The sequence below is a fragment of the Clarias gariepinus genome, chromosome 16 (assembly GCF_024256425.1).
Source record: "Clarias gariepinus isolate MV-2021 ecotype Netherlands chromosome 16, CGAR_prim_01v2, whole genome shotgun sequence".
NCBI classification, from domain to species: Eukaryota; Metazoa; Chordata; class Actinopteri; order Siluriformes; family Clariidae; genus Clarias; species Clarias gariepinus.
Genome location: NC_071115.1, coordinates 16315984 through 16343693, shown reverse-complemented (window position 1 = coordinate 16343693; position 27710 = coordinate 16315984). Strand labels below are relative to the sequence as shown.

General features: G+C 38.9%; 2 protein-coding genes across 3 annotated transcripts; one reads left to right on the top strand and one right to left on the bottom strand.

The window, feature by feature from the left end:
* The first annotated feature begins 675 nt into the window (after nt 1–675).
* On the top strand, nt 676–11445 carry LOC128545040 (60S ribosomal protein L3-like). The gene is made up of 10 exons (XM_053515379.1): nt 676–750; nt 1314–1506; nt 3100–3268; nt 3419–3554; nt 5177–5363; nt 6064–6224; nt 6306–6407; nt 6523–6618; nt 11039–11158; nt 11361–11445. Exons 1-10 carry the CDS (start codon nt 748–750, stop codon nt 11418–11420), a joined length of 1227 nt encoding a protein of 408 aa, XP_053371354.1. The 5' UTR covers nt 676–747; the 3' UTR covers nt 11421–11445.
* A 218-nt stretch (nt 11446–11663) lies between these two features.
* On the bottom strand, nt 11664–27364 carry tex2l (testis expressed 2, like). 2 transcript variants are annotated; one of them, XM_053515377.1, is made up of 13 exons: nt 27212–27364; nt 21661–21702; nt 20254–21527; nt 19514–19714; nt 18961–19246; nt 17932–18134; nt 16024–16167; nt 14795–14894; nt 14463–14598; nt 13455–13592; nt 13151–13360; nt 12926–13046; nt 11664–12201 (listed from the first exon to the last, which is right to left on the bottom strand). In XM_053515377.1, the coding sequence occupies exons 3-13, from the start codon at nt 21424–21426 to the stop codon at nt 12070–12072; spliced, it is 2844 nt and encodes a 947-aa protein (XP_053371352.1). In that variant the 5' UTR covers nt 21427–21527; nt 21661–21702; nt 27212–27364; the 3' UTR covers nt 11664–12069. The 2 variants fall into 2 exon arrangements, with proteins under 2 accessions (XP_053371352.1, XP_053371353.1); XM_053515378.1 differs by lacking the exons at nt 11664–12201; nt 14463–14598.
* Nucleotides 27365–27710: the final 346 nt, after the last annotated feature.

Genomic DNA, 27710 nt, shown 5'->3' with positions numbered 1-27710 from the left:
ACTGTAAAGTAACATACACAATTACCTCCTTAGTGTGTCATACGCATTTACACTTGAACAGATAAGTTAAGTGCCAGCTAAATCAATCTAACTCAGTATGACTATGGGATCAGACACAGATATTCAAAAGCATTTAAAAAGTTGTTCAAGTGTCTGACATGTACACCATATTTCCAAAGGTATGTGGATATCTGGCCATTGCACCCTGTTCCAGTGTGACAGTGCCCCTGTGCACAAAAAGGAGTTATAATAAAGACATAAAAACCCTGAGGTAAACACCACTTTTTAATGATGTATTGGAACACCAATCATGTGTCAAGACTTGTTTTTTTTTTTTAAATCCGATATCAGTATCTGACCTCATTATACCTGATTTTAAAACCTATGTAAAGCATTCTCAGAAAGCTGGAGGCTCTTACAGCTGAAAATTAAGGGTGTGATGGTCAGATGTCCACATACTTTTGGCCATATACTGTATATATTTCAGTGATATTAGAAATGACAGTGTAACTGGACCATCTTTGCACAAATGCTGGTAAAATTCATCTTATCAGACTTCATTTCCTGTTTTCAAAGCCTTAGTGCCACCACTTGGCACCACCAGGGATTAGATGAAAAACAATCTGACTTATCTGAGCCAGCCACCAATTTAGAGTCCTTTAAACTTTGGGTAGTCTCAAGTATATGTCTTAGGACAGCACTTGGCTCTGTCTCTTTCAACCCTGTGCTTGGTCTGCAAAGACAGCCATGGTCAGTGAGCGCTTGTTTTTTATTTCTAATTCTAGTGATTTTAGGCTGAATCACTATTTTGAATAATGTTTATTGCTGTATTGCTTGTGGTCTGGTGAAATAATGACTTCTAATCTTAAGTAGTTATTTTGTAGTCCTTTACAGTGTATTGAAGTCTTAGTTCCTTTTTTCTAGGTGACATAACATTTTTCTGGGTTCCAAGAATAAATGTTTTTTTTTTATTTATTTTTTTAGGTTTAACCTCATTTTTATTACCTAACAAACAAGCAAACAGAATTGTGATTCAGTTTCTTAGCTTTATGCATTAATCTATGCATTACTACACAACTATTATACAAATAAACAATATATTTAAACTTACAGCATATGGTAGACCGCCTTGTTCATAGACCTTTACAAAAATCTTTACGAAGAGAAGAAAACAGTTAAACTAAAATCCTGTTGTGATCATTACAAAATTGTTTGAGTTGTGACAGTACCTGCTTTTAGTTTAAGTAGGTTTGACAGTATTTGTACTATTTGTACACAAGATTTGTAATAATAGAATGTGTCCATTGTCATAGTCTCACCGTAAATTCCATGCCCCACGCCATGGGCACATGGGCTTCCTGCCCCACAAGCGGAGTAGGAGGCATCGTGGAAGGGTGCGCACTTGGCCCAAAGACGATCCTAAACAGCCTGTCCACCTCACAGCGTTCCTGGGCTACAAAGCCGGCATGACCCACACGCTGAGGGAGGTGCAGCGCTCCGGCACGAGTGAGTCACTGTCTGTGAAATTTAAATCTGTCTGTGAAATTTAAATATATGTATATTCTATATACATATAGTCAAAATGAATCAGGCTATACAGTAGTTCAATGATTGTTTAAATATTTTGCTAACTCAAATATCAAATTGTTTTCAGTGAAATCACAGTCCTAGTTTTAATGTGTAATACACGAGCTTTAACAGTAAATCCACCAGCCTTAAATTGTATAGCCTTCCATACTGTGTTTCTAGAATAGCTCTGAGACATTAAGGCATGAACTCTGTAAGAGCAAGACATCAGCAGCAGATTCACATACATCTTTAAGTCCTGTAAGCTTTGAGTAGAAGTTCTCCATGAATCAGACTTTCAGCTGATCGTCCAGCTGATCTCAAAGATGCTCAATCAAAGTAAAATCTGGCAAAAAAAAAAAAAAAAGGCTGTGTCAACATCTTCAACTCTTTGCCATGTTCCTCAAATCATTTCTGAACATGTTTTGCAGTGTGGCACAGTGCATTATCCTGATGAAAGAGACCAATGGCATTACAGTCTGCAGCAATGTTTAATTATGTGTTTATTTGGCTTATAGTGTAATTTTCCAAGGTAAGCGATAGACATCCATTTAATGTAAAATATATATATATACAAAAAGTAATTCATCAAACAAGGCCAGCTTTTTCCATGGGTCCAATTCTGACACCCATGTGCCCATTGTAGGTGCTTTTAGAGTTGTACATGGGTCGGACCGATCTACAGCTACTGCAGCTGATGTGTTTAATGACACATTTCTATCAGAGCCAGCATTAACGTTTCTGGGCAATTTGTGCTATAGCTCTTTTGAAGTTTAGCCTTCGCTCCCTATGCACATTAATGAGCTTTCTGGACCCATGATACATGTTGCTGGTTCACAGATTGTCCTTTCTTGTAACACTTTTGGTAGGTGCTAATCATTGCATACCGGAAACACCCTGATGTTTTAGATCAAAGGAGACATGCATCTAGTTTTCCAGTCTGGTACCTAAGTGGTGAAACAATCTTCCTTTAGATGTCTGTACAGCCAAGTCATTGGCAATCTTTAAATAACAACTAAAGGACCTATCTGATTCTTAGATATTAGGGTATCTAAGACATAAAAAAACCTCCCTACAGTTATTGACTGATGGTATTTAGTAACCTAGTAACCAGTGTAAGGATCTATCCAATAACAGACATCTCAAAGCCCTTTTGTAAGTTGCTCTGGATAAATGCGTCTGCTAAATCCCTAAATGTAAATGTAATGTTTTTGATGTACTGACCCAGTCATTTAACAATCACACTTGCCCACTTTTCCTTCTTTCAACACAACAACTTTAAGGCTGTAAAAGACTGTTCAGTCATTGCCTAATATGTCCTACATTTTAACATGTGCTATTGTATAGATTTTGTGTTATTGTATAGATAGATAGATAGATAGATAGATAGATAGATAGATAGATAGAGGACTAATAATTAATTTTATTTAGTAACCTGTCTAAGATTTAATGTTATGGCCGATCAGTGTACAGTTTATTAATAATGTCTTTAGTTCGACAGTTGTTTTACATAAATCATTTGCCCTTCCACAGAGATTGCAAAGCGAGAAGAAGTAGAGGCTGTGACCATTATTGAGACTCCTCCTGTGGTTGTGGTGGGACTTGTAGGATACATCAGCACTGTAAAGGGTCTGCGTTCTTTTAAGACCATCTTTGCAGAGCATATTAGTGATGAGTGCAAGCGCCGATTCTACAAAAACTGGTATGCGTATGCCTGCACATGTGTCTTTTATTTTCACAATATCTGAAATGATGAAAATAGATGTCTTTTTCAGTATTTATGCAAAACTTTACTTACAACCCTGGATCTTTCCCATAAAATGCACTGATCCCTAAAATGATTATTGTTCAGGTATAAGAGCAAAAAAAAAGCGTTCACCAAATATAGCAAGAAATGGCAGGATGAAGCAGGCAAAAAGCAGCTGGAGAAGGATTTCGCCATGATGAAGAAATACTGCTCTGTGGTTAGGGTCATTGTCCATTCTCAGGTAACTGAAATGAATAATGCTGCGATTCTATATGGGGAGCCAGAATAAATCTAGCTAGAGCCACTAGTAATCAAACTAGTGTGAATTTAAAACATTAAACCACTGAAAGAAAGAAATGAAAATCAAACATCATGTTACGTTATGAAATGTATTTTATTTGGATTATGCTAGCTTGACATGACATCTTCAAGTCAATATTTTAGGAAATCACAAGGAACAGAATATATAAGACCAGTGGTTTTTAAAGTGAGGTTCTCATCTTGGAAGCCAAGCAGGGTTGGGCCTGGTTAGTACCTGGGTGGGTGGAGGTTTGATTCCCGCCTCGGGTCTGTGCGTGCGGAGTTTGCGTGTTCTCATTGTGCCTGGTGGGTTGACATTAAGATTGGGCAAATTCCTGTTCCCAAATTCTCTGTTGCATATAAGTGAGTGTGTGAGAATGTGTGTGCTTGTGTGCCCTGCGATGGACTGGCATCCTGTCCAAGGGATACCCTGCCTCATGCCAGGAGTCCCCTAGGATCGACTGAAGGCTTCCCGCTACCCAGACCCGGATAGGTGGTATAGGGAATGAGTGAGTGAGTGTACACTTTTAAATACTGAGCCTAATATTTCAGTACCTGTTTGTTGTACTGAGGTGAAGGCTGATCTGGTTTGTAAATTTTATATTACAACTAAAGAGCTCCCTTGCTGCAAACAGATTGAAGTAGCAGTTTTAAGTCCCTTATTATAACATTAAGGACAACTCTACTGCTTCTTCAAGTTCATTTTCGTCCCAGGCGACACTTTTGATTTGTATGTCAAAAATAGATCCATCTCATAGACTAATTTTAACCTCAATATCATATTTCAAGGTGATAAAAATATATAGTTCTGTGTTACAGACTGCAAAAGCAAGACCTCAGTGAGTGTATTTATTGAATGCAGTGGATGAATAACCCATTACATGACTGGTAATAAATGTTCCTGTCACATCAGAGTAAGCATGAGGCTGCAGTTTCAAATGGCAGTTTAAAAATAAATACGGTGTCACACAGAAGTGTGTAGTGTAGCTCAGTGCACTGACATTTACTGCATTTTATGTATAATTATTTCAGTTAATGTTTCACTGAAATGGTTATAAATGGAACAAAAATATTTATGGTAAAGTTATTGAAATTGAAATCCTCTCTGGACGAGTTTATAATCTTATTGCCTTTTGAAAAAAACTTATTTTCATTCTTTAAAAAGAGGTGATGATAAATACAATTCTTTAACAATACTAACGTTAAACAAAGCATTCAGGTATTATTGAAATGTTCATAGTTAAATAGTTTAAATTATCCAGTGCTCCACAGTGCCATAGTGACATGTTTAATCTTGAACTCTCTCGATAAACGACATGTTCTCCTAGAATGTTTTCCACATGCTGTGAACGAGTGTGTGAATGTGTGTGCACACCCAGTGTGTGTGTTCCTCCCTCATGTTTTATTACGCAACAATAATTCTTGATAAAGGCTATCTTAATACATGAATATAGGCTATTGCTTTTTAAAGTAGTTTTTTAGTTGTGTCTAATAATTGTTGGATTCTTTATGACCTTGATTTTTAGTATCCTGTAAATAACTAGATTTGTCTCTCAATTACAGATGCGCTTGCTTCCACTGAGACAGAAGAAGGCCCATATCATGGAGGTGCAGCTGAACGGAGGCACTATAGCGGAGAAGGTGGACTGGGCGAGAGAGAAGCTAGAGCAGCCGGTGTCTGTATCTAATGTCTTCTGCCAGAATGAAACGATCGATGTGATCGGTGTCACCAAGGGCCATGGTGTAAAGGGTGAGATGGATGATGGAACATATGCGTTGTCTTTCAGCAGATAAAATGCTAATACAGGACTCTGAGAGGGTTGTGCATTTGAACTTGTTTCAGGCAAGAGTTTGTGGGGCTGGAAAGGGCCACGAAACTTGCATTATGCTTATTCCTCCTATAGAATCTACAGTGTATGACTTTTGCTTTGCTATAGCTTAACATAAATAAACCCAGGCAGGCCAAAATGAAAACTTTATAGTTTGGTAAGTGTGAAATTTAGTGTTGCAGTATAGTAAAACAAGGCATTTTCCTTGTAAATAATTAAGGTCTGTTAACAACTGTGTATTTTTGAAAAATATGATCATGTACCATGAATGCAAGTTTTATTTTTTAAGTTGTAAGTACTTTTAGGCGAACTGTCATGACCTTCTGTTCTTACTTAAACAATGCAAATCTTGTATGTCTGAGATGGTTCCTAAAACATTCCTGAAAACATTTTTGGGTACATTACATAGACATGTTTAATATTTTTACTGGTAATAACCAAAAAATGTAAGATTAATGTTTTAACATTAGTGTCCTGGTTTAACACAGTTACAATACAGTACCATAAAAACTATAATTGCTAACTAATAATATCAGACATAGTTAAGTATAGGAAGTGTTTCTAAGTCTTATTGTTGTAAGGTTTTTAGCATTAAAAGTGCTTAGTTTCTGTGTCCTCCAGGTGTGACAAGTCGCTGGCGCACTAAAAAGCTTCCCAGAAAAACCCATAAAGGTCTCAGGAAGGTGGCATGCATTGGAGCGTGGCATCCGGCACGTGTGAGCTTCACCATTGCCCGTGCGGGTCAGAAGGGCTACCACCACCGCACAGAGCTAAATAAAAAAGTCAGCTATTCACCTTGCCCTTAGATGACCAAATGAGAAATTATCTGACATTCACACTGTATACTTCATCTTGTTTTGTAGATTTACCGTATTGGAAAAGGCGTTCATATCCAAGATGGCAAAGTGGTGTGCAGCAATGCTTCCACTAGTTATGACACAACACTGAAGAGCATCACTCCACTGGTAATGAGAGCAAAAGTCTCTCATTTTGTTATTTATTTTCTCATAACATGAATTTTGCATGTCAGTTGCCATTTCCTAATGTGTCATGCACATAAGATGTGGTTGTTTACAACAGGGAGGCTTTCCTCATTATGGAGACGTGAACAATGACTTTTTGATGGTGAAAGGTTGTGTGGTTGGCATAAAGAAACGAGTGCTTACTCTCAGAAAGGTATGAAATGTCATAAACAAATTAAAATATATTATTTAATAATGTATTTCTTATAGATTCGACTCTGTCCCATTTTATTTCTTGATACATCTTAAACATTTATGACCTTTTGACAGTCACACATCATTTGTATAGCATAAGCTCTGTGTATATAAGATGAAAATGGATTTGACATATTGTACCCTAAAAGTCGCTAATTGCTCCTGCCATACATTAAAGCCATTTGGATTTGAGTTTAAAATATAAAAATGAGACAAACATTAGCTTTCGTTTTCTGATATTTTAGCTGATCGTTTTCTGAGGTTAATCTTGGTTCCAGATATTTTATGGCTGATCTCTTTTTCTTTGCAATTCCAAATCTAATGTGTGATTAACTTAAGTCTTAAGTCTACTTTGAGTGGTAGATTGTTATCCCTTCACCTATGATAATGTTTTATGTTTTTTTCATAACAGATCTTACAATGTTTCTGTAATCACTGTTGCTAAGTCTCTTAGATGACCTGTCTCATGTCTGGTTGTTAGCACACCATTGGTTTCCTTTCAAAGGCTACACTCGATGCTGCGTGAAAACGCTATGGGAACATCTTTCTGCGTTGCCGGTTGTGAAGCATGTGTGTATCAAACACGCCAAATTTTGGCATCTATAACCTCGGTCAGGTGACGTCATCTGATGAAGCGCGCCTGCAGTTTATAAATAGGAGTGAACCAGAAACATTCCTCAGATCTTTTTGTCTTCAAGGACCGTATTTGTGATATTGCGTGTGATGTGTGCAAGCGAATTTAAAAGTATTAACTCACCGAGTTGGTGAAGTTTGTTTGGAGATCCGTGCCTCTGCTCTTTCGGAGCGCGATTTTTGCTTCCTTGTCGAAAAATGCTACCGTAGCACAAATCTATAGCAGAGTCTATAGATTTACGCTATTGTAATTCGCACGGTAAACCTTTGCACTGGGGTAATGGCGCTGAAGTTAGTTAGGAGTTCATTCGCACTTATTGTTACTAAGGTTTTTGTAAATTAATAAATGCTGACCGAAATTATTGAAAAACAACACTATGGATGTTTAATGTTATTAGAAGAGCTTCAAGTATACAAAAAGATGTAAATGTAGGTGTTTAAATTTAAGTAATAAAGCTTTTCCACACTATGTTTTTATTTTTCTTAATGTTAAGGCTCATTCATGACAATTTATGCAGAAACTCAAATGTTTCGGTCAAAGTAAGCAAAGAAAAACGGTTTAAACTCACTTTTTATTAACCAAAGTCTCAGCACCAAGGTAGCATGGATTTATGGGCGTGGAAACAGTGCAAACTTGTGGGGCTGCGCATGCGCAGATACGGTTTTCATCCACTTCTCAAGCGTGCTGTGGCGCTTCTTTTGAATGCATAGGAAAGACTTACTCTCGCTTCCACAGGTAAGTAATGCATGCGATCAAGCGATCGCGTTTCGTATTTGGTCGCGGAAGCGGGATTTCCCCAAGCGCAAAAACCCCCAGAAAAACCAAAACGACATGTTTCTGTCGGGTGGCCGGGGGAGGAGTCTCGGATAAACGGCGCTCTCTCTCTCCCTTCTTTCTTGGCAACCTTCATGCCATCATCTTTAATTTATTTGAATATTGTTGATGCAAGGCGCGGCTATATGATGATGTCCCAGATATAGAGATGCTTGGGGCTACCTCTTCTGGGACATCATCCTCCCTGAAAAAGCATACACTCCCCACCAAGTTGTGTAGACTGACATCTTTCCTGCAGTTTTGCAGGCTTACCAGGCTGACCTGCTGAAAGACTTGAGCATTGGCGGGGCTTTACAACGTCATTCCTGAAATTACGCTGAGCTACAGACCTGTCTCTTCGTGCAACAAAGCAGACGGTCCGTGCTATCGGCTGTTTTATGGCTGTGATGGTGTTCCAGGAGAGTTACCTGTGGCTAAATCTTACAGGGGAATCAAGGGTAAGGATCGTGCATTCCTCCTTGATTCCCCCATCTTGCCCTCTGGCCTGTTTGGCGACGCTGCTAACGTCGCCACTAGGTTCGGGAGGCGAAATCATATGAACAAGCCTTCGGGAATTTCCTTCCCCACTGTGCTCAAGGGTCGGGACTGTCGGCCACCCAGCCCCGACCGGGTCTGACTCTCGTGAGGCATGAAGCATAGAAATAGAGCGTTATGAGCTGGGCCCGCCTCGTAAGACCGGCGTGCGGTGCGCCACGCTTTGCAATCTGCCTCGAAAAAGTTGGACCTACGTACTTCTTCTTTCGTCTTTTTCACGAAGAAGAAGGCCTGAGGCTCATTTGTCCAGGTCTCACATCGCCCTCCGCGTTTCAACGGCGTGGTCTTCACTTCTGTCAAACCGGAAAGGGAGCATCTGCTGACTCTGGAGTTACAAGACATTCCTCTACCAGTCAGAGAGTCAGGCTACTACACTCAGTTTTTCTTTTGGGGGCGAAGCTTGCCAGTATCGGGTCCTTCCAGTCTCAGGAGCTAGCGCTTCAACATCAGGATATCATCCTAGCTCATCTCCGTTCCTAGGATTAAGACTCAACGCCATAAAGCGTTCTCTTTCCTGCTCAGAACACAACATATTTGGGTGTCACGTAGGATTTGGGCCTCTGCACATGAGATCGTTTTAGTTGTGGTTAAAAGCAAGGGGATTGTACTCAGGGCCAATACCCAGAGGCAAATGAGGGTTACACACCCCGGTTTTTGACTTTGGGTCCTACCCTACGTGCGTTTTTTGTCGCCGCAGACGCTAACGACAGAAGCCTCCCTTACGGGCTGGGTTGTGGACTTGGGAGAACGTCCAGCCCAAGGGACCGCTTGCGCGCCGCTTGAATAGCTAGCGCACCAGGTTCTGCTTTGGGCACAGGGCGAGTCCCTGTCCCTCAGGGTGATGTACATTCTGGCTCATAATCGCCAGAGCAGACTGTGCTGCGCCACTTCAATAAGCTAGCGCACCAGGTTCTGCTTTGGGCACAGGACGAGTTTCTGTCCCTTAAGGCGATTTACACTCCAGGGCACATGGAGTTGGAGCCCTGGAACCTTCACCCACTAGAAGAACTTATGCCCTCAAGGAGAGGGTATTTGAAAGTGGTGCATGGCGAAACCTGTAGACCCAGTCCATTGCCGAATGGTAGTGCTGGAGTTCTGCAAGAAGTTTCCTCGGGCTTACGCCCTAGTACCCTCAGAATGTACATAACCGCTATTTCAGCTTGTCATGTTCTGACTGATGGGGTCTGGCTGACACCCCTTCCAAACCACTAGAGACCCTCAAGATGGTTTTTCTTATAATTACTTTTGGAGATCTGCAGGCTTCCCGTCCTTGCAGTGCGGCGGCGTTGGTCTTCTTGTTCCCAAAGCGTTCACGGAGCATTGAGTGTAGTGTTGAGTGTTTGAAAGGGAAAATCTCAGGTTACTTTGCTGTAACCCTGTTTCCTGAAAAGGCAGAAACGAGATGCTGCGCTCCAATGCCGCACTGCCTGCGTGACTGGACGTCCTTTCAGACAAAACTGATCTGAGGAATGTTTCTGGTTCACTCCTATTTATAACCTGCAGATGACGTCACCTGACCGAGATTATAGACGCCAAAATTTGGCGTGTTTGATACACACATGCTTCACAACCGGCAACACAGAAAGATGTTCCCATAGCGTTTTTTTTCTGCAGCATCTCGTTTCCGCCTTTTCAGGGAACAAGGTTACAGCAAAGTAACCCGAGACGTTTTTCCAGATTGTTGTACTGGCTATGCCCAATGCTTGAGAATTTTTTTTCCTTACTTCTTCTAGTTCAAAATAGATACTTTTTCTCCCATTTGGTCTACATCCTGATATAGCATTTATTGATGTTTTTTTAACATTAGATGCAGTAGACATACAGGGCTATTAATTGGTAAACTATCAACTAACAGTGCTCATTCTGCAAGAAACTCTTGTCAGGCTTGTGTTCTGATCTATCATCTCATATTCATTTCAAGCCAAAATTAATTTAAAACAATACAACTTTCAACGCAATTCTGAGGGATTTTTATTATTTTTCTGTAAAAACATATCTCTGACATACAGTCACAGGGACTGTACACACACATGGATAATCTATAGAAACCGGGAGGATGCATGTGTTTTGCATTTGTAGCAGCCAGAGATATAGCACAAATTTATTTTCTATTACAACAAAGGAAGGCTTTCTCTGAAACAGAACATTTTAACCTTAAGACAGAGAACGTGTTAAACATAACAATAAAAGGATGAAAAAGTGTAATTTGTAAATGCCCAAATTGCTGTGAAGAACACAACTCTTCAAGACATCTCGTTTAGAAAGTAATAACTGCAGGCTGACATCAAACCACCCTGTATTTGATTGTAAATCTATAACAGCACATCCTGGCATGCTTTATTCCTTACATAATACTGTCTGTATGTCTGTGTTTCAGTCCCTGATTGTGCACACCTCCCGCAAGGCCAAGGAACCTATTGACCTCAAGTTTATCGACACCACTTCCAAGTTTGGTCATGGCCGCTTCCAGACAGCTCAGGAGAAGTTTGCCTTCATGGTAAATATGAACTTTAGACTAGGCAGAAATGCCTATAATAAAAACAATCATGATACAAGGTGAATTATAAATAACAACCTCAATGCCTAACTAAAACTATGATTATGATTATTGATTTTATAAAATTAAACATAGATCTGTGTTCATAAAAAAAACTATTCTGGTTCCTGTGATCATCTTCTTTTCTCTTGTCCTCCTTCAGGGTCCTCAAAAGAAACACCTGCTGAAGAAAGTATCTGAGCCTGTTGAGGAGACTCTCTGATGTTTTGTCTGTTACCTTGAATAATAATCATATATTCAAAATAAAAGACTAATTTTGAGTTCGATGTTCTGTGTAGAGTGTCACGTGCAGGATTTAAACACTACATGTTTACACATTTAAACATACACATCAGTCTTTCTCTAAAGTCACATTTCAGGTTGTTCTTCATTGTCATTATGTTATGAATATTACATTACAAAGATAAACAGGAATCTAACAGACACACATATAAAATATGTAATATTTAAGAAAAAAAGTTGGAATCTATGCTATAATAATCTGTCAAAGGGAAAGTGATAGGATGTTAGAAGTGCAAAACAAATAATAATAGCCTTTCTTTTATTCCCAGCTGTGATTAATCAATTTATTGTCAAGTACTATTTTAAAAAGATAAGCTCTCAATAGTTTCTTATACATCTTATACAAACTTATTAGTATAAGTTTTTCCATAGAAATTTAAGGTCCTCTATTTGCAACATGGCTCATATTTTTCATCCATTTTCCATCCAAACTGTGTTTACTTCAAATGCAGCTGCAGTAACTTCTCCTGATATATGCATGGACTGTTGGACATATGGCACACACATTACATTTAGCACATTTCCTTCCTTCATTTGATCCCATGTTCTTTGCGAATAAATAAGGTTTCTTATTCAGGGGTGCTGCACTCCTGTTGATCCTTGCTTTCCCCTGTGAGATTTTGAAACATGTCGGTATTGTCCATCCCAGAAGACATAAGAGGCAGGTACAGGTCATCCATGTTGGGCATTACAAAAAATTTCTGCATATGACCAAAATATAAGGCTGGTTAGAAATCTATAAATGGTAAAAGCAGATTCACAGTATACTGTACATAAAAAAACTATTAACTCTGCATATATGAGCATCTGGAATATTGCTTCAAACTTTGAAATGAATAAAGGTCACATAGTGTATGAAAGGGTAAAGGGTACATACACTGTTGTGTATCATGAATGAAAATTACTTAAATGCTTGGAAAAGTTAATTAATAAAAATAAATCAACAGTAGAAATCATATCTATGTTTAATAGTGAAGCTAATAATCTAAAAAGAAACACTTCTGTTTGCTATGGAGCATAAAAATTGGGCATTAGAGCAATGTAAAAAAAAGTCATGTGATCTGATGAGTGGAGAGTGACCCTACTTCATAGCAAGGTGCGTGTCAGAGTAAGTGGGGTCGCACATGAAGCGATGCACCCATCATGCCTAGCGTCCACTGTACAAAGGCAGTGTTACGATCTGGGGTTGCTACAATTGGTCAGGTCTAGGCTTAGCAATGTTATGTCAAGGTAGCCAGTGGATGACCTGAATTACCAGCTTATCACATTAATGTATTTTTCATCAAGTTCACAACTCTATTGGCCACCACATTGCATGCCATAGTTAAAGTTAAAAGTGGTTGAAGGAAATCTAACGGTGTGCAATATTATTTTAAGGCATTGTATATTGCTAGTGTATTTGTGCATGGATTTGAGTTAACTGACCTGAAATTCACACTGCAGTTTCCTCTCTATCCACTCAGTGACGTGGGTGAATGTGACCTCTCTCTCACCCAGCATGGGCTTTACTCGCAGATCTAGCCTTGGTGGAACACGGAAACTGTACCTACAAGTGCACATGAATACATACACACACAACTAATAACAGCTTAAAGAAAAGCTTTGGCTTATTAAAAAATATATATATTTGAATTGACGGAAGGTCAGTACCATATTCGGTCAGTAGGGGGTGGTGGGATGTTGACAGCTAAAGTTCCTGAGAGTTCCTGCACTTCAACACTAAGCAGCAGTGGAGTGTTGGAGACTTCTGCAATTTTCTTTTTGATGTACTCATTTCCTGTGGCTTTCTGGAAATACTTGGATTTGGCAATCTTGTCCACAAAGCGCAGAATTTTCCTACTTGTGTTGCCTCCACCATGCCTAAAGAGGCAGAAATCAAAACAGGACAGATTTTTCTTGTCAAAAAGGTTCAATAATTTAAAGTTCTATGGCAATGAAAGGATTAATACTGTACCTCTCAGCTCCGGAGTGTATATTCTTATCCGCAATAGGACCTTGGAGCTCAGAGGGCATCGCCTCCTCTTCATCAGATGAACCTGCGCTGGATGACTCTTCATCACTGTCTGCAATGATACACACCCTGGGCCTTGTGCTAACAGACATACACACATAACTGTCAGGAGAGCTTCCACTAACCATATAAAGGAAAGCCATGAGATTATATTTTAGTTGAAACCACAATGGATAAATTTCTTTTGTTTAACTTAGGGAGAAAATGTGTCAATAAATTATATTCAGAACAAAAATTAATTCTAGCTGCACAGGCACAATGTTAGCTAGCAGGGACTAAATGATTTCACTCACTCACTCATCTTCTATACCGCTTTATCCTGTATTCAGGGTCGCGGGGACCTGGATCCTATCCCAGGAGGCAATTTGGGAACGCCAATTAGCCTAACCTGGATGTCTTTGGATTGTGGAAGGAAACCAGAGTACCTGGAGGAAACCCACCCAGCACGGGGAGAGCATGCACACAGAGACGGGAATCAAGCCTGGCCAGGAATCGAACCCGGACCCTGGAGGTGCAAGGCAACAGTGCTAACCACTACACCAACATGCTGCCTAAATCTAATATCTATCTAATGATAACGGGCTGGGTTATCATGTTGGACAGAATCAGGATCAGCAGGACATTCTAGTTGGCTAAATCCCATTAAGAATTGTGTTTTTGTTCTTTTTGTGCATATTTACTTCTTTACTCTTATAATTCCGAATACTATAGAAGTAAAACTAAGAAAACAACCCTAATGCCAGAGTTTAGGACTTAATACGATTTAGAGCCAAAATATGAAGTTAAAGTCTAGAAAGAGGAAATAATTGAAGAGTGGAAAGCAGCAAAAGAAAGACAGCTTCTAGCATGTTAGAAAGGTTATCTGGTTAGAAAGGTATAATTTATCACTGCCAAAGCTTATTGCAGGAAGGAACACAGTTTCTTACACACACAGGCACAAAATTATCCTACCCCACAATTCTGCAGGGCTCAGTGCTGCTGTAAACCTCAGAGCAGCTCTCTCGGCCGAGCTTGCACAGATTCATCTTAGTCTCCAGGGTCATGTGCAAAGATCCAGTATACAACACCTCCAGCTCCAGCCAGAGACCTACACACAGGCACACACATACATACAGTACCAACCATAGTTCCATTTTGTATTCTGTATGTGTCTTATCTTGCTTGGCATATATACTCTAATGATCCCAATGGTCCTGAAAAGTTTTACCTGGTTGATGGTCTGGGCGCTGTACATTTGTCATGGTATTTATTTGTGTGTGTGTGTGTGTGTGTGTTTGTTTCACCTCTGTGATCCACTGAAGGTCTGGAGATACTCAGCACCTCCGGCATGCATGTGCCCAGGTCCAGTTCAGCTAGAGTCAGCTCATTCATAAAGTAAGGCAACTGGCACAAAATAACAAAAATCTTAATAACATGAAAATGAATGACACAATTTCCCAAATTTGAATGACACAATTTCCCAGATCTAAAAATGATGGCTACATGTCTTTCCTATGCAAATCTACAAAAAAAAACCCCAAAAAACAGGCTTCATACTGCAGTAAGTCATAAGCCTTGCACATCATTCAGTGTAAAAGATAAATGCAACAGTGCCAATACAGAGCAATCCGGTACCAGCTTTAAGTCCTTGACCTTCATAGGATCAATGTTCTCCACTTGTACATATATGGTATGAATGTGTATTAGTGTGTGCGTGCATGGCACATGGTGATGGCCCAGGAGCTTCAAGCTGGTTTGGAAAGAAGTGAGCTCAAATGCTAGCACTAACAAAATACAACATGTTTATCCTTAAGGAAGACCCATCAACTACTGGTTGTTTCCTGTCTCAGTTGTAAGCTGCTTTGGATTAAAAGTGTTCACCAAAGAAGAAACTGTAAATGGTACACTATCTAGAGTGTATTCATATGCAGGTGAATATCAAAGTTGGATGCACATGCATAAGTGTATCCAACCTGAACCTGAATAAAGTGATTACCCAAAGATGAATGAAAGATGACAAAGCCTTTCATGACTAGTTTTATGAGTATCTTATTCTAAGTCTTGATGTCTCACTTCCTTTATGGCTTCAGGCAGCTGAATCATCACTATGATACCAAACAGTTTGTGCCTAGTCTGGACTGTCATGAGCTGTTTTATTGAGCGAGAGAAAGACAGTCTTGTTAGAGCAGGTTTTCAGCAGGGATCCACAGCCGAACACTAGAAACCTGCACTTAAGAAGCACAACATCCAACTATCTACGAAGTAGTGGGTGGAACTTTAGACAAGCTTATTATAGTTCAGGAACAATTATAGTCAACTGTTATTAGTCAGCCTGAAAAGACAAATGCTAATGCTTGTGTACAAATGGATAACTTACACAACCTGTGCTTACAATGCTCCTGTTTGAAAGTAGACACTATATACAGGTAAGTGATTCCTTTTAATATTTATTCTCATGAAAAGCCTTTGTTTTAGCCCCAGTAAAGATTATAGTTCATGGTTCTTTGTCCTGTCTCCATCTTTGCTTTCTTACCCGAATCTTGCTCAGCTTCTTCTGGATCTTGTGAGCCACCTGGTCAGACCAGTACTCCTCCTGCAAGAAATCCCAAAAGATCCTCCCAATCACTGCATTGATCCAGGCTGGATCTCCGCATCCTGCTACTGGATCACTGGAGAACTATGGCCAAGAGAAATGAAAAAGCACAAGATTGCAACCATAAGGAGCATTCTAAAGGCACAACACTATCAAAAAACTGTGATGTCATAAAGAGCATCACATGCTCTTAACCTTAAGGGGTGCTTAAGAGGTGAGCTGCTTAAGAGATAAGATGTTGTTAAGGTACAGTAAGAAGTGCCTAAAAGTGTAGAAAGTCGTCTTGTTAATAAAGGAAATCCATGCAAAAGAGAGGAAAAATACATCTTATACGGATTCGAGACTTAATACAAGTGCATAAACCAAGCCATGGAAATTTGTAAATCAGTTATAATTTGGGGTATGGGTAGCTCTGTAAATAAAGCACTGGAGTAGTGATCGGAAAAGTCCCAGGTTCGAACCGCACCACCAAGTTGCCACTGTTGAGCCCTTGAGCAAGGCACTTAACTCAACTGTTCAGATATATACAGAAATAAAATATAAATATAAGTTGTTCTGGATGAGGGTGTCTTCCAAATGTCCTGGAGAAATTATGAAGTAGGGGCACAATGGTGCACTGTGTTTCCTGGGCAAGACAGCCTATATGGTTACAAAGATATGAGTCTGTATAATGCCTGTGACCCCAGGGAATGTGTGAGTCGAGGGGGTGTGGCTTGGGCGCATGCCACAGCTGCCCTTTCCCCCTCCTCGAAAACTCACAGGCGCAGAGAATGTATTCTGCATAAACTTCAAAGCCATTTCTGTGTTTCTTTTGCTCATGTCCGAGCTTTGGTTCTTGGATTGTTTGAGTTTGTATTTTGTATATTTGAAACGTTGAGAATAGAATGGCAGTTTTTCCAATATGGTCTAAAAGATTTTTTTCAGTGTGTGTCTGGGCTACAAAGCCCATTTAAGTCCTTGGAGTGATTTTTGCAGTGATTTAAGAGGCATTTTTAAAGGGGTAAATTATTTTTGATTGAGATGATTTTTTTCCAAAAAATAATTTTACTCGATTCGTGATGATTGAAAGAGAGTTCAGTCAATCATCAGGTAAACTTAATTCTGTGAGCTTGGAATTTAAGTTAATTGAGGCCATGTTTGTAGGCCAAGCTGTGTTCTGGGAAATGATGTATAACACAACGATTCCAGCATAGACCTGACAACCAAATGTCAATAAAAACACATTACATACTCTATGTCTGTTTTTGCCACTAACTCCATTGCTTAGTATTCTCTACATCATCAAACCCATATTCAAGCCAATTTCCCACAAGCTGCACAGACTACAGTCACACCTGTTCACTATCACACACTGTGCTGTATATACAACCAGATTTCCTACTGCAGTGCTCTGTGTTCTTTGCAAAACCGACCCGGTTTATCACACTACTCATACTATCACACTTACTAAAATTTTGACTATGCCTATAAATCTTTTGTAAAAATGTTTTTAAATATAAAATTGAGCAGATGTATGCTTCATAAAATGACTTTGGAGACTAGTGCTTAGTGTCAAAAGACCAAGCGGACCTACTTCTACCTACTACAAGCCACAAAACCACTCTATACATATCAGCAGAAAAACATTTTATAAACATTGTCAGACCTTGATTCAGACTAGGTTTGTGTCTGATAATCCGACCAGCCAGTCCGAAGCTCAACTGACGTTTTTGACTTCTGTGTTGACATTCTTTACACAATTTGCAGACAAGATCATTTCACGAATAAGCAGGTATGCATATTGCAGTGGCCTGTGAATTTATTTTTAGTGCTTTTAAGTTCTGACATGTTTTTTTCTGGATTGCTCACCTTCTTTGTGTTAATTTGGCTACCTGGCTCACTGTGACAGGGGCTCGGCGTGAGGCTACAACTCTTTGGTGTGATGAAGTGGGCCATGTACGAGTTGTAGTCCAGCAGAATCTTCTCTCTCACTGAGCCAGCCAGTTCTCTTAAACCCAGCATTGAGGCCAAGTCATCATTACTGGCCTTAGGGGAGCCTCCAGCACTACACACTTTTGGAGAAAAAGAAAGCAAAATCCTTTGCGACTTATTTCTAGGAAGTAACATTGGCTGAAAAATTTGTAATTTAACTTCTTTGTTGCTTTAAATAAAGGCTTTTCAGCTAGATGTAGTTATACAAATCAGTATTAATTTGTTAAAATTAATATTACTTTATGTAACACTTTACATTCAATAAATGGGCTTTAAGCCTATGTTAACCCTTTTAAGCCCATATGAGGGTGAGTCAAAAATTACCCACACTCCGATCATGTAAAAACTTTTGTTGGCCGCATTGTCTTATCTGCGCTTTCCGTTCAAGGCTACAGTTTTCCAGTCGCTGCTGCGCTGGTGTAAAAGTGTTACATCAGTTCATTTGTAGCTGCAGTCTGAGCAAAAAATGTACGCCCCCACTTGTGATTTGCACGAAAAAAAGAGCAGAATGGAGTGATTCGTTTTTTTTTTTTTCTTTAAAGACTTTTGGAAATTTGAGATGTTAAAGCATACTTCTTAAAGACCTGATCTCCCTCCATAATGCTTTCACCTTTTTGGTTCCCTAAAAGCAGGTGGATCTTATAAAGAAGATTCACTACTGTTGAAGAAGTGAAGACAGCAGTACAGTCAAGGCTCAGCCGAAAACATTTTTAATGAGGGAAACTCATTAAAAAATCATTGGGAAAATGTACCCAAAAGCTAGGAGGATCTGTAAAGTGATGTATTTATCTTTTCTAAAGGATAATAAACATTAATTCTGCAGCTAGAGTGTGGATAATTTTTTACTTGCCCTCATTTGTGTTTTTTTTTTTTTTGGCAGAAACTTAAGCAAAATCATTCCTGCACCTGGCTTAAACTCGTCCCTGCAGATCTTGGTGTTCGACGCGGACAAGAAATGCTGGTACCACTCTTCTTTCTCTCTCCCTGTACGCCCAAACAGATACAAAGTACTCATCTGCTCTGCTTCCTTCTGCACCTGTTTGAGTTTTTCTTCTCTTTCACTCTTTGCCTCTGCTACTTCACTGAATTGCTCTCCTTCTATACACTGCTCCTCTTCAGCCAGCATAATGCAAATGGGATATTTCCTATTCCAGACTCTCTTTTTCGCCAAGATTGCTGGCAGCAGAAACACCTGTGAAAGACAGACCAAGGGCAAGGGTAAGCTGAGTAAAGTATTTCAGGTACTTTTTAGAGTTTATTAGTTTCGTCAATAATATTGTCTGCAGATTATTTTCTTTCTTGTACAATATGAGGAAAATTTTAGGTAACCAGGTGTTTTTGTTTATAATACTTAATTAGCAAAATTAACAAAAAGTTTCATGTATACAGTATCTGTGTACAATTAAAAAAAAAAGCTATACCACAAGACAGAATGACACATGGTTGGGTTTCACCAGACCTTGCTATTGGATAGTTTGAAACATCGTGACCGCACAAATGTAGTCTCATAGACGGGTTCATTGAAGGTGGCTTGCCGTGGGATGTTGACAGGAGGATAAGCCAGGCGTAGGTGACATCCATCCAAAGTGACATGGACAGAGTGGCACAGAGAGGGGTGATAGGTTTCTGGGTCATAGCTGTACATTTCATTCATCCAGCCCTGCAGTGCATTCCAAAGAGCATGGATTTATTCCTTCTGCTGTTTTTGGATCATATTTAACATGACTGTACTGAACTACTTAAATTCTGACAATGGGTTTAATTCTGACAATGGTCTCTTCTATGTTTTATTATTATACTTTCTCCTATGCAGCAAGCTAATCTAATCGTTACTATTGCTCCAAGAAATGTAACTAAAAAACAAATGGAAAGCGAACTTTTTATGTGTTTGTATTTTTAAATGGTGCTCTTATATATACTGTTATATCTACTATTATATCTACTATAATACTGAGCAGACATGCTTGAGATGCTTTTCATTCATGGAATTCCTTGTGAACTGGTGCATTAATCCAGCTTAACTGCTAACATCTGCCCGTGTCTGTGTGTGTTGTCGCATTAGTAAACCAGACCTAGGTATTGCAAGCGTAAGCATTACTGACACTTTACATAAGCAATTGAATAGATGAAATCAGACACTAAACAAAAGCTGGCTACGGCAAACTTTTAATCTTGGGATGATGTTTTGGTAGATCTGACCTGAAGCTCTGTCTTTGCTGGATCACACAGTGTTCTGCCCATGGGATCCATCAGCAGGCTGTCAGAGGGAGAGGAGATGGGCATCTCTATAGCAGCAGACCGTTTTGGTACTAGCATCAGTACCACTGCCAAGCCCAGCATGAATCCACAAGCCAGTCCTAGAAACAATCCTGTCACATAGGAAGACAGCGGCAGCACAAAGAAGCTGTAAGCCAGCAAACCCACACATACCAGCCATCTGCCCATGTCTGAGGAGGTGGTATATGTTGCAGGTGGGGCACTGACACTATTCTGCTCTCTAGGTTTGACCTTTGTTTTGTTAGAATGCTCCTGAATTTCCAGCACTTGAATAACATCACCATAAGTGCAGATCTCATATCGGCTGCTCTTGCTGTCCAGCTTGCAGCAAATCTCAGAAGTAATTCTTGGTGCTCTCTCTCTCTTGAGCTTCCTTAGTGGGGTATTACATACTCCAAATGGACTCCCATTCTCTTTGTGGCATTCCAGAGCTCCATCTTCACTTCTAATTGGTACACCACCTGCAGCACCACCTTGAAAGGCAGGCAAATCCCCTTTTTGAGACTTCGGGCTGCCACTGTCCTCTCCAATTATCTTGCTGAGCTTAATTAGTGGCTCCTGCATGGCCTCAGACAGTTTACGGCGTGTGTCCTCCAGTTCAGCCATCAGCAAGCTGCCAGAATTAATCAGGCTTAGACGAGACTCTATGGGAGAAGATGGCATTGTCCTGGGCAAGAGTTCTGTATCCTGCAACCTGGGTAGTTGGCCCAGTTGTTTCCAAGGTTGCAGATGTAGTTTGGAGTCAGAATTGGAGAGGCAGAATTCAGACTCCCTGTGTGAGATCTCCATGGAGAAAGACTCAACAAGGCTGGGCATTGGATTGGGCCTAAGCAAGGAAGACTCTTTAGACTCTTTATCAGAGAAAGCTGAAGTGGATTTGATGATGCAGCTCCTGGCAGAGGGAGCAGCAATGGTGCCATGGGTTGAAGATGAGAGTTCATCAAGGGAACTGGGGGTAGAGGAGGAGAGTGGGAAGTTGAAAGCTGAAGAGTGAAGATCTGGTCTATTGCTAGTTCTTCCACAAGGTTTCTCTTTGGAGAAAGAGAAAGTGGGGTCCTCTTCATCAGTGTCCGGGAGTAGCTTATTGTCTTCCATGCTTGCATTTAGCGCGTATGCATATATTCGGCTGATGCTGGTCTGGTGGCCATAGGGCTAGAACTGTCAGGTCATTCTTTCCACCAATGGCATAAACACAGCTAAAAATCGAACAAACAGACACACAGCAATTACTTAATACATGTGATGTCATGTTACATATTACTACAGATAGACAATTTTTGCCACATTTTGCACATACTCTATATAAAGTGGTTGGTAATGAACACTTACTTTTGCCTCATGCAACCTCCATTGGACGAGATTCAATCTAAACTATAGGAAAATAATATGGATTGGTGCATAGAAAATTATGATTAAACAGACCAATATACACATCCTGTTTTATTGCAGAACACATAAAGCACTATTTCAAATGCTGCTGCTTAAACTACAAAAATAGCACACATCACCAAATAATCAATTTCTGCTGCAAAAGTATTCGTCCCTAGCTTATAAATCACTAACAATAGTGTTTTTAATCTGACATGTCCTCAGGCCTATGTTTTAGATGGACAAAGGCATTTAATGGATGAACATATGGGCCAAATCCTAGCACCACTAAGATCAGTCACAATCCTGCTTCACTGAGCTGGCACTAACTGACTTCAGGGAGACTTGTCTATTTGCTGTGTATGTAATGAATAAAATTTGAATTTGAATTAGACTTAGAACACGAGGCGGGGTACACCCTGGACAGGGTACAAATCCATCACAGGACACACATACATACACACACATTCACACACTGTGGGCACGTCACGAATACCCACAGTCTTTGGACTGTGGAAGGAAACCAGAGAACCCTAAGGGCAAGGTGACAGTGCTAACCACTAGGCCACCGTGCCGCCGCCTACTAATACTATTTTTATTATTCCTACCATTACCATTATTGCTTTATAGCAGGACAATAATATGATCATTAAAAAGCGTTCTGCATAGTAAAAATCAGCTTTCATATGACTGACAGGCCAGTTGTGACGTTTTAAATACATAATTTAAAGAACATCAGAGCAGCTCAAAAAAACAATGATTCTCAGTTAATTGTAAAGATACTGTGATGTTACTGTAATTAACATGTCCACATGTGCTGTATCCAAATAAAAATTTCTACACTGTGTTTATTTATACTTTACTAAAAACATGGCAAAATATTAAAGAAAACATCACCGAATATTTTCCATAGGTGATCTACTGAATATTTATTGCCTAATCAATCTTATTACTATATTACTACATACTATAACCAGAATTTTACATCCAAAGTTTGTAATTGCAAATATATTACATCACTGCCTTGTTTTCAGCAGTTTTTATTAGTCCATACAAAAACATATACATTTGTCCTTTTCTTAAAACGACATAAGGTGAAAAAGGTATAATGCAGCTGAGCCTTGCTTGGGTTGCCTACATGAACCCATCTCTCTCAGGCATACAGGCCAGGTGCAGAGACAGCTCAAATTCCTTTGGCTGTGTTTTAGTATTGGCTGTATTTCAGTTTGACTGTATAGACGCGTAGTCTTTAATTACTCCAGCCCTAAGCAGTGTAAGCTAACTATACTGACCGAGCAACATTTTTTAGGCCATAAATAAATTAAACGTATTAATTCAAGAAGCTACTGTAATTTGCTGATTAACCCAATCAGCACCACATCTGCTGACTGCACTTGGGCCGATTTATTCGTAGACATTGCAATGCATCATTATTTGTACTATAAAAATAAAGTAGAATGAATATATTATAAAAAAAACTTATATAATTATATAAATATATTCCGACAGCACTATTAAATTCTCAATTCATATTGGTCAGAATGTGTTGTTTCATTTACTTAACAGAAGCACACTGACTTTCTGGCTGTTAATTAAATCACAGATGTATATAAATGCAATTATTCATTACAATATAAAATATTGTATGTACAATTACACCGGGTATTACACTGATCATCCATAACATTATGACCACCCGCCTAATACTGAACACTCTAGGTCCCCCGTTTTTCCACCAAAAAAGTGATGCACTGTGTGTTCTGAAACCTTTCTAATGGAACCAGCATTAAACTTTTTAGCAGTTTGGGTTACAATAGCTTGGCCTTGGCCATCCATGACCCTATCACCAGTTGACTGGTTTTCCTTCCTTGGACTACTTTTGGTAGGTCCTGACAGCTGCTGACATCCTACAAGAGCCGCAATTATGGAGTTGCTCTGATGCAGTTATCTAGCTATCACAATTGGGCACTTGTCGGAGTCACTTACATTATTTCACTTGCCTATTTTTTCTGCTTCCAACATACCAACTTCAGGAGAAAAGTTTCACCTGCTTTCTATTGCATCCCACCCACTTACAGGTGCCATTGTAGCGAGATATGGAAACTGTAGCTCCTGTGAGAAAGGCCAAATTTTATTGGCGGTATGAATAACTTCAATGCTTTGTGGGATGTCCCACAAATTCTATAATTGAATTAGAATGTGTGTGTCAAACCATATGATTGGTACAGTACAGTAAGGTGTAATAAGAATTTTATCATTTTTTTAATTTATTTTTTTGTTATTTACTACATATCCAGTGCATATACCAATGTTAAACTTTCTTTTATCTTGTTATCACATTGCTTCTTACAATTTCATAGGAAAAATTTATTCAGACTCTATATTAAAATATATATATGTAAAATTTACATAAAACTAAAAGTGTAAAAAACATACTGCACCAGGATGACCTAAAAGTACTAAGTGCAGTAATCTCCTATGGCTGCTTCTCTTTAAACCTATACAGGAGCATTAAATTAATCATTGAAGGAAACATAAAAGCTATACTGTATTAATCAAACCAAATGAGAAGATTGTAACAGAACAATGACCCCAAACACACAGGAAACGATTGCATTGTTAAACCAATCGCCTGACTTTATTTATGTAGAATATCTTAGCTAATTTGTACTCAGACTGCATGACTGCATGTACTTTTAGATATGATTGACACTGCTAGGCTCTATTAATCTACAGTCTGGAATAAAAAGAAATCAGCACGGCCCTCACTCTATGCCATTCATATTGATATAAGTAATATTTTTTATTCGGTAATTAAAATAGTCGTTAAAACAACAATTGCTGTGGTATAATAGGAATATAATTATTTCAAAAGAATTAATCTCAGGCTGGAACAAGTAACGATAGGATCACATAACCCTGTTGATTAATTTCCTATAACAGCAAGTCCCACTGGATTTTATTTATAACCTCTCCTATTCCCTTCCTGGAAATTGACTGGCACAAATCTAGAGCAGAATGGAGTTACATAGTGCTAAACATCTTAACTGAATTAATACTATACATCTGCTTGCCCTCATGTTACTAACTACTCCTACATATACAACATTGTGCATGCTGCTAGTTGAATGCCACCTGTGCTATGAAAAACAAACACAAGTGTCTTGTTAGTCAGTCAGCACATGCATATTAAGTTCCCTGTGTGCTTTTGTATCTTTGATACAGCTCAGTGTTTAACGTGTAGTTTATTTTGCTATATAAGCACTTCCTACATTACTCAGACTACATTTCATGATTTGTATTTATGATTCAAGCTGTGTTTGTCTACATAAAATACTGCCTTGTGAAATAAATATAAAACACATAATAAGGACATGCATGCTGTTCTATCAATAAGAGCCGCTTCATTTCCCAAGTAAGGCTCTTAATACCTAAGCAGGTTGATATAATAAGATACTGTATATGCTGAATCGTAATTGGCTATGGCGTAATGTTATACAGCAAAATACTATTTGAATTCAGAATTATATGCAGGGTTATATTCAGAGTTTAGAGTTATGTGCAGGAGGCAGACCTATAGGGGATCAGACAGAGATCTAAAAATCTAATCATGTGGCAGCATGAACGAGGTCACTAGAGAATTAGGAGTCACAGTTTCCAAAGTAAAGCTTCTAATGAGAGCACTGACATTAGGTCATGATATTAGATAGGAGAGCTTTAATCAATTTAACAAAATATAAATAATGCGAGTAATAAACTATTAGGGCTAAACAATTCATTATATCATGAATGAAATGAAAATAATGATATGAAGCAATTACAAAGATTATATTTTTAAGAGTTTGTGCTCAGTAATGTTATACTAGATGTAAATTTAAGTTGAGGTTTTGTTCCGTCAGTTTTTTTGTGTAATCTGAACTTTGATTACACAAGGTGCGCTTAGTATATAAATTATTTAACTGCAAAATGAAATAAATCCATTTTGCCAATTTTGAGAAAAACAAAAGATTTTCCAAAGGAGCAAGCGGAACCTGAGGGAATATTTTGTGCAGGGTTTCTTTGAGCCACAAGGCTGTTAAAACACCAAATGGCAAAATAATTATATAAACATTGCTTTATTTTATATGATTTTTATAAACCACTATATATCCAACTTAATTTTGTTGGAATTAGCCTACAGTTGTGGGCTGTGAGTTTTAGTAAAATTTAAAAATTTTATGAGAAACCAATACTAAAAGTTTACTTTACTATCCATTATCTGTATTGTCATTATCATCAGCAATGCATTATTAGAACCTCTAACCCTTTGTAAATGATGACAGCAGCTTATTATAAAAGTCCATGACTGCTGGGGAAACGGCACTGGCAGTAATAGACCATTTCATGTTTTACCCAAGTATACGTTCAATTCTTCTAAAACTGTATAATGTTTTTCAAATAGATTTTTTATAGACACTCTTAAAATGGTTATTTTATTTTATTGTTAAAATGGTATTTTTTGCATTTTGTTTATACAGACACAACTGTCACTGACAGCTTCTGAATCTAATGTCTAAGATAGAAAGAAATTAATCCACCCCCAGTTCTTCATATTTTTTAGTGCATCTTTATTAAAATCTTTGGTACTGGTGCTGTTAGACAAATTTGGGTATGCAAAATGTGCAAATTCCTAAATAGGAGGGTCGTTCAGTCAAACCGTGTCTTGTAATGAAATTTCTCATGGAAGAAGGCATTAAACTTACTGCCATTTATGGAACACATTTAAATGGTGCAAATGTTTTAAAAAAGGCTGTAGGTCCGTGAATGATGATCCTGGCCAAGGTGGCTCAGAGCCCAATGCATATTCAGCAAGTCTAGCATCTGATCCTTTAAAATCAACCGATAACTTGTCACCAGCTTGCAGAAGAGACACATCTGTCTCAGAGAATTGTGCACACAATCATTCATAAACACCACTTGCACAATACAGGAACTCGCATGGATTTTTTTTTTTACCACATCTCTGTACAGTCCTGACCTTATTCCAAGTAATTCCCCATTTTTGCGCCATTAAAGGAGTTCCTGGCACCATCCTTAACCTGGCATACTAAAAATAAAGAGCTCATTCAGCTATCAATTTGATTCATACACATTCACATTTCATACAAACTTCCATAATTCTTTTGATTGTGTAAAGCTGCTTTACGACAATGTCAATTGTTAAAAGCGCTATACAAAAAAATAAAATTGAATTAAATTTAAAAAGTACTGACTGTTAAAAGAAAGAGATTAATTAAAAAAATACATTTCTTCTTATTTTACCCTTCATTTACGTAAAGGGTCTCTCTCTCTCTCTCTCTCTCTCTGTGTGTGTGTGTGTGTGTGTGTGGTATACAAATACAAATCCCATTGCTTTAAAGTATAGCCTAAATAAAGTGAATAGAGTAATGTTGTCCAAGCAGCTTTTTTTCAGTAAATACTTCCTTAGGAAGCTACACCAAGTCTCTCTCTCAGACTTTACTTAGGAACTCACCTGGATGGCGTCATCTTCAAATTCTTATATGTTTGATCTTCACACATATCAGAAGAAGCGAGGGGGAACTGTATTTCTCAGGCACACACATTAAAGGGCTCAGGTCCTTTACTGCTGCTGCAGCATCCCTGTGCACGCGAGCGCAGGACGTTCCAAGATCCAATTTCAGTTCCATAAACACACACACACACACACACACACACCTTTCTCTCTCTCTCTATTCGGTGTTAATTTGAGTCCAAGTTAGACGCTATATGAACTCATTGCCAGCTCCCGTCCTGCCCTTCAGTTAAAGCGAGAAACATCAGCTTCCAGCTCGCGCGCGCGCACGTTTCCCCCGACTGTCCAAACGGTCGTTACCTAGCGACTGTTTATTATTTACTTCCTGTTTTAGGGTAACGCGTCCCCTCTCGCTCTCTTCATCTTTATTTGCAGTGGTGTTTTCTAACCCGGATTAAATGAGTAGTGCTACTGAGCAGCTCCCTCCCCCCTGTCAGTG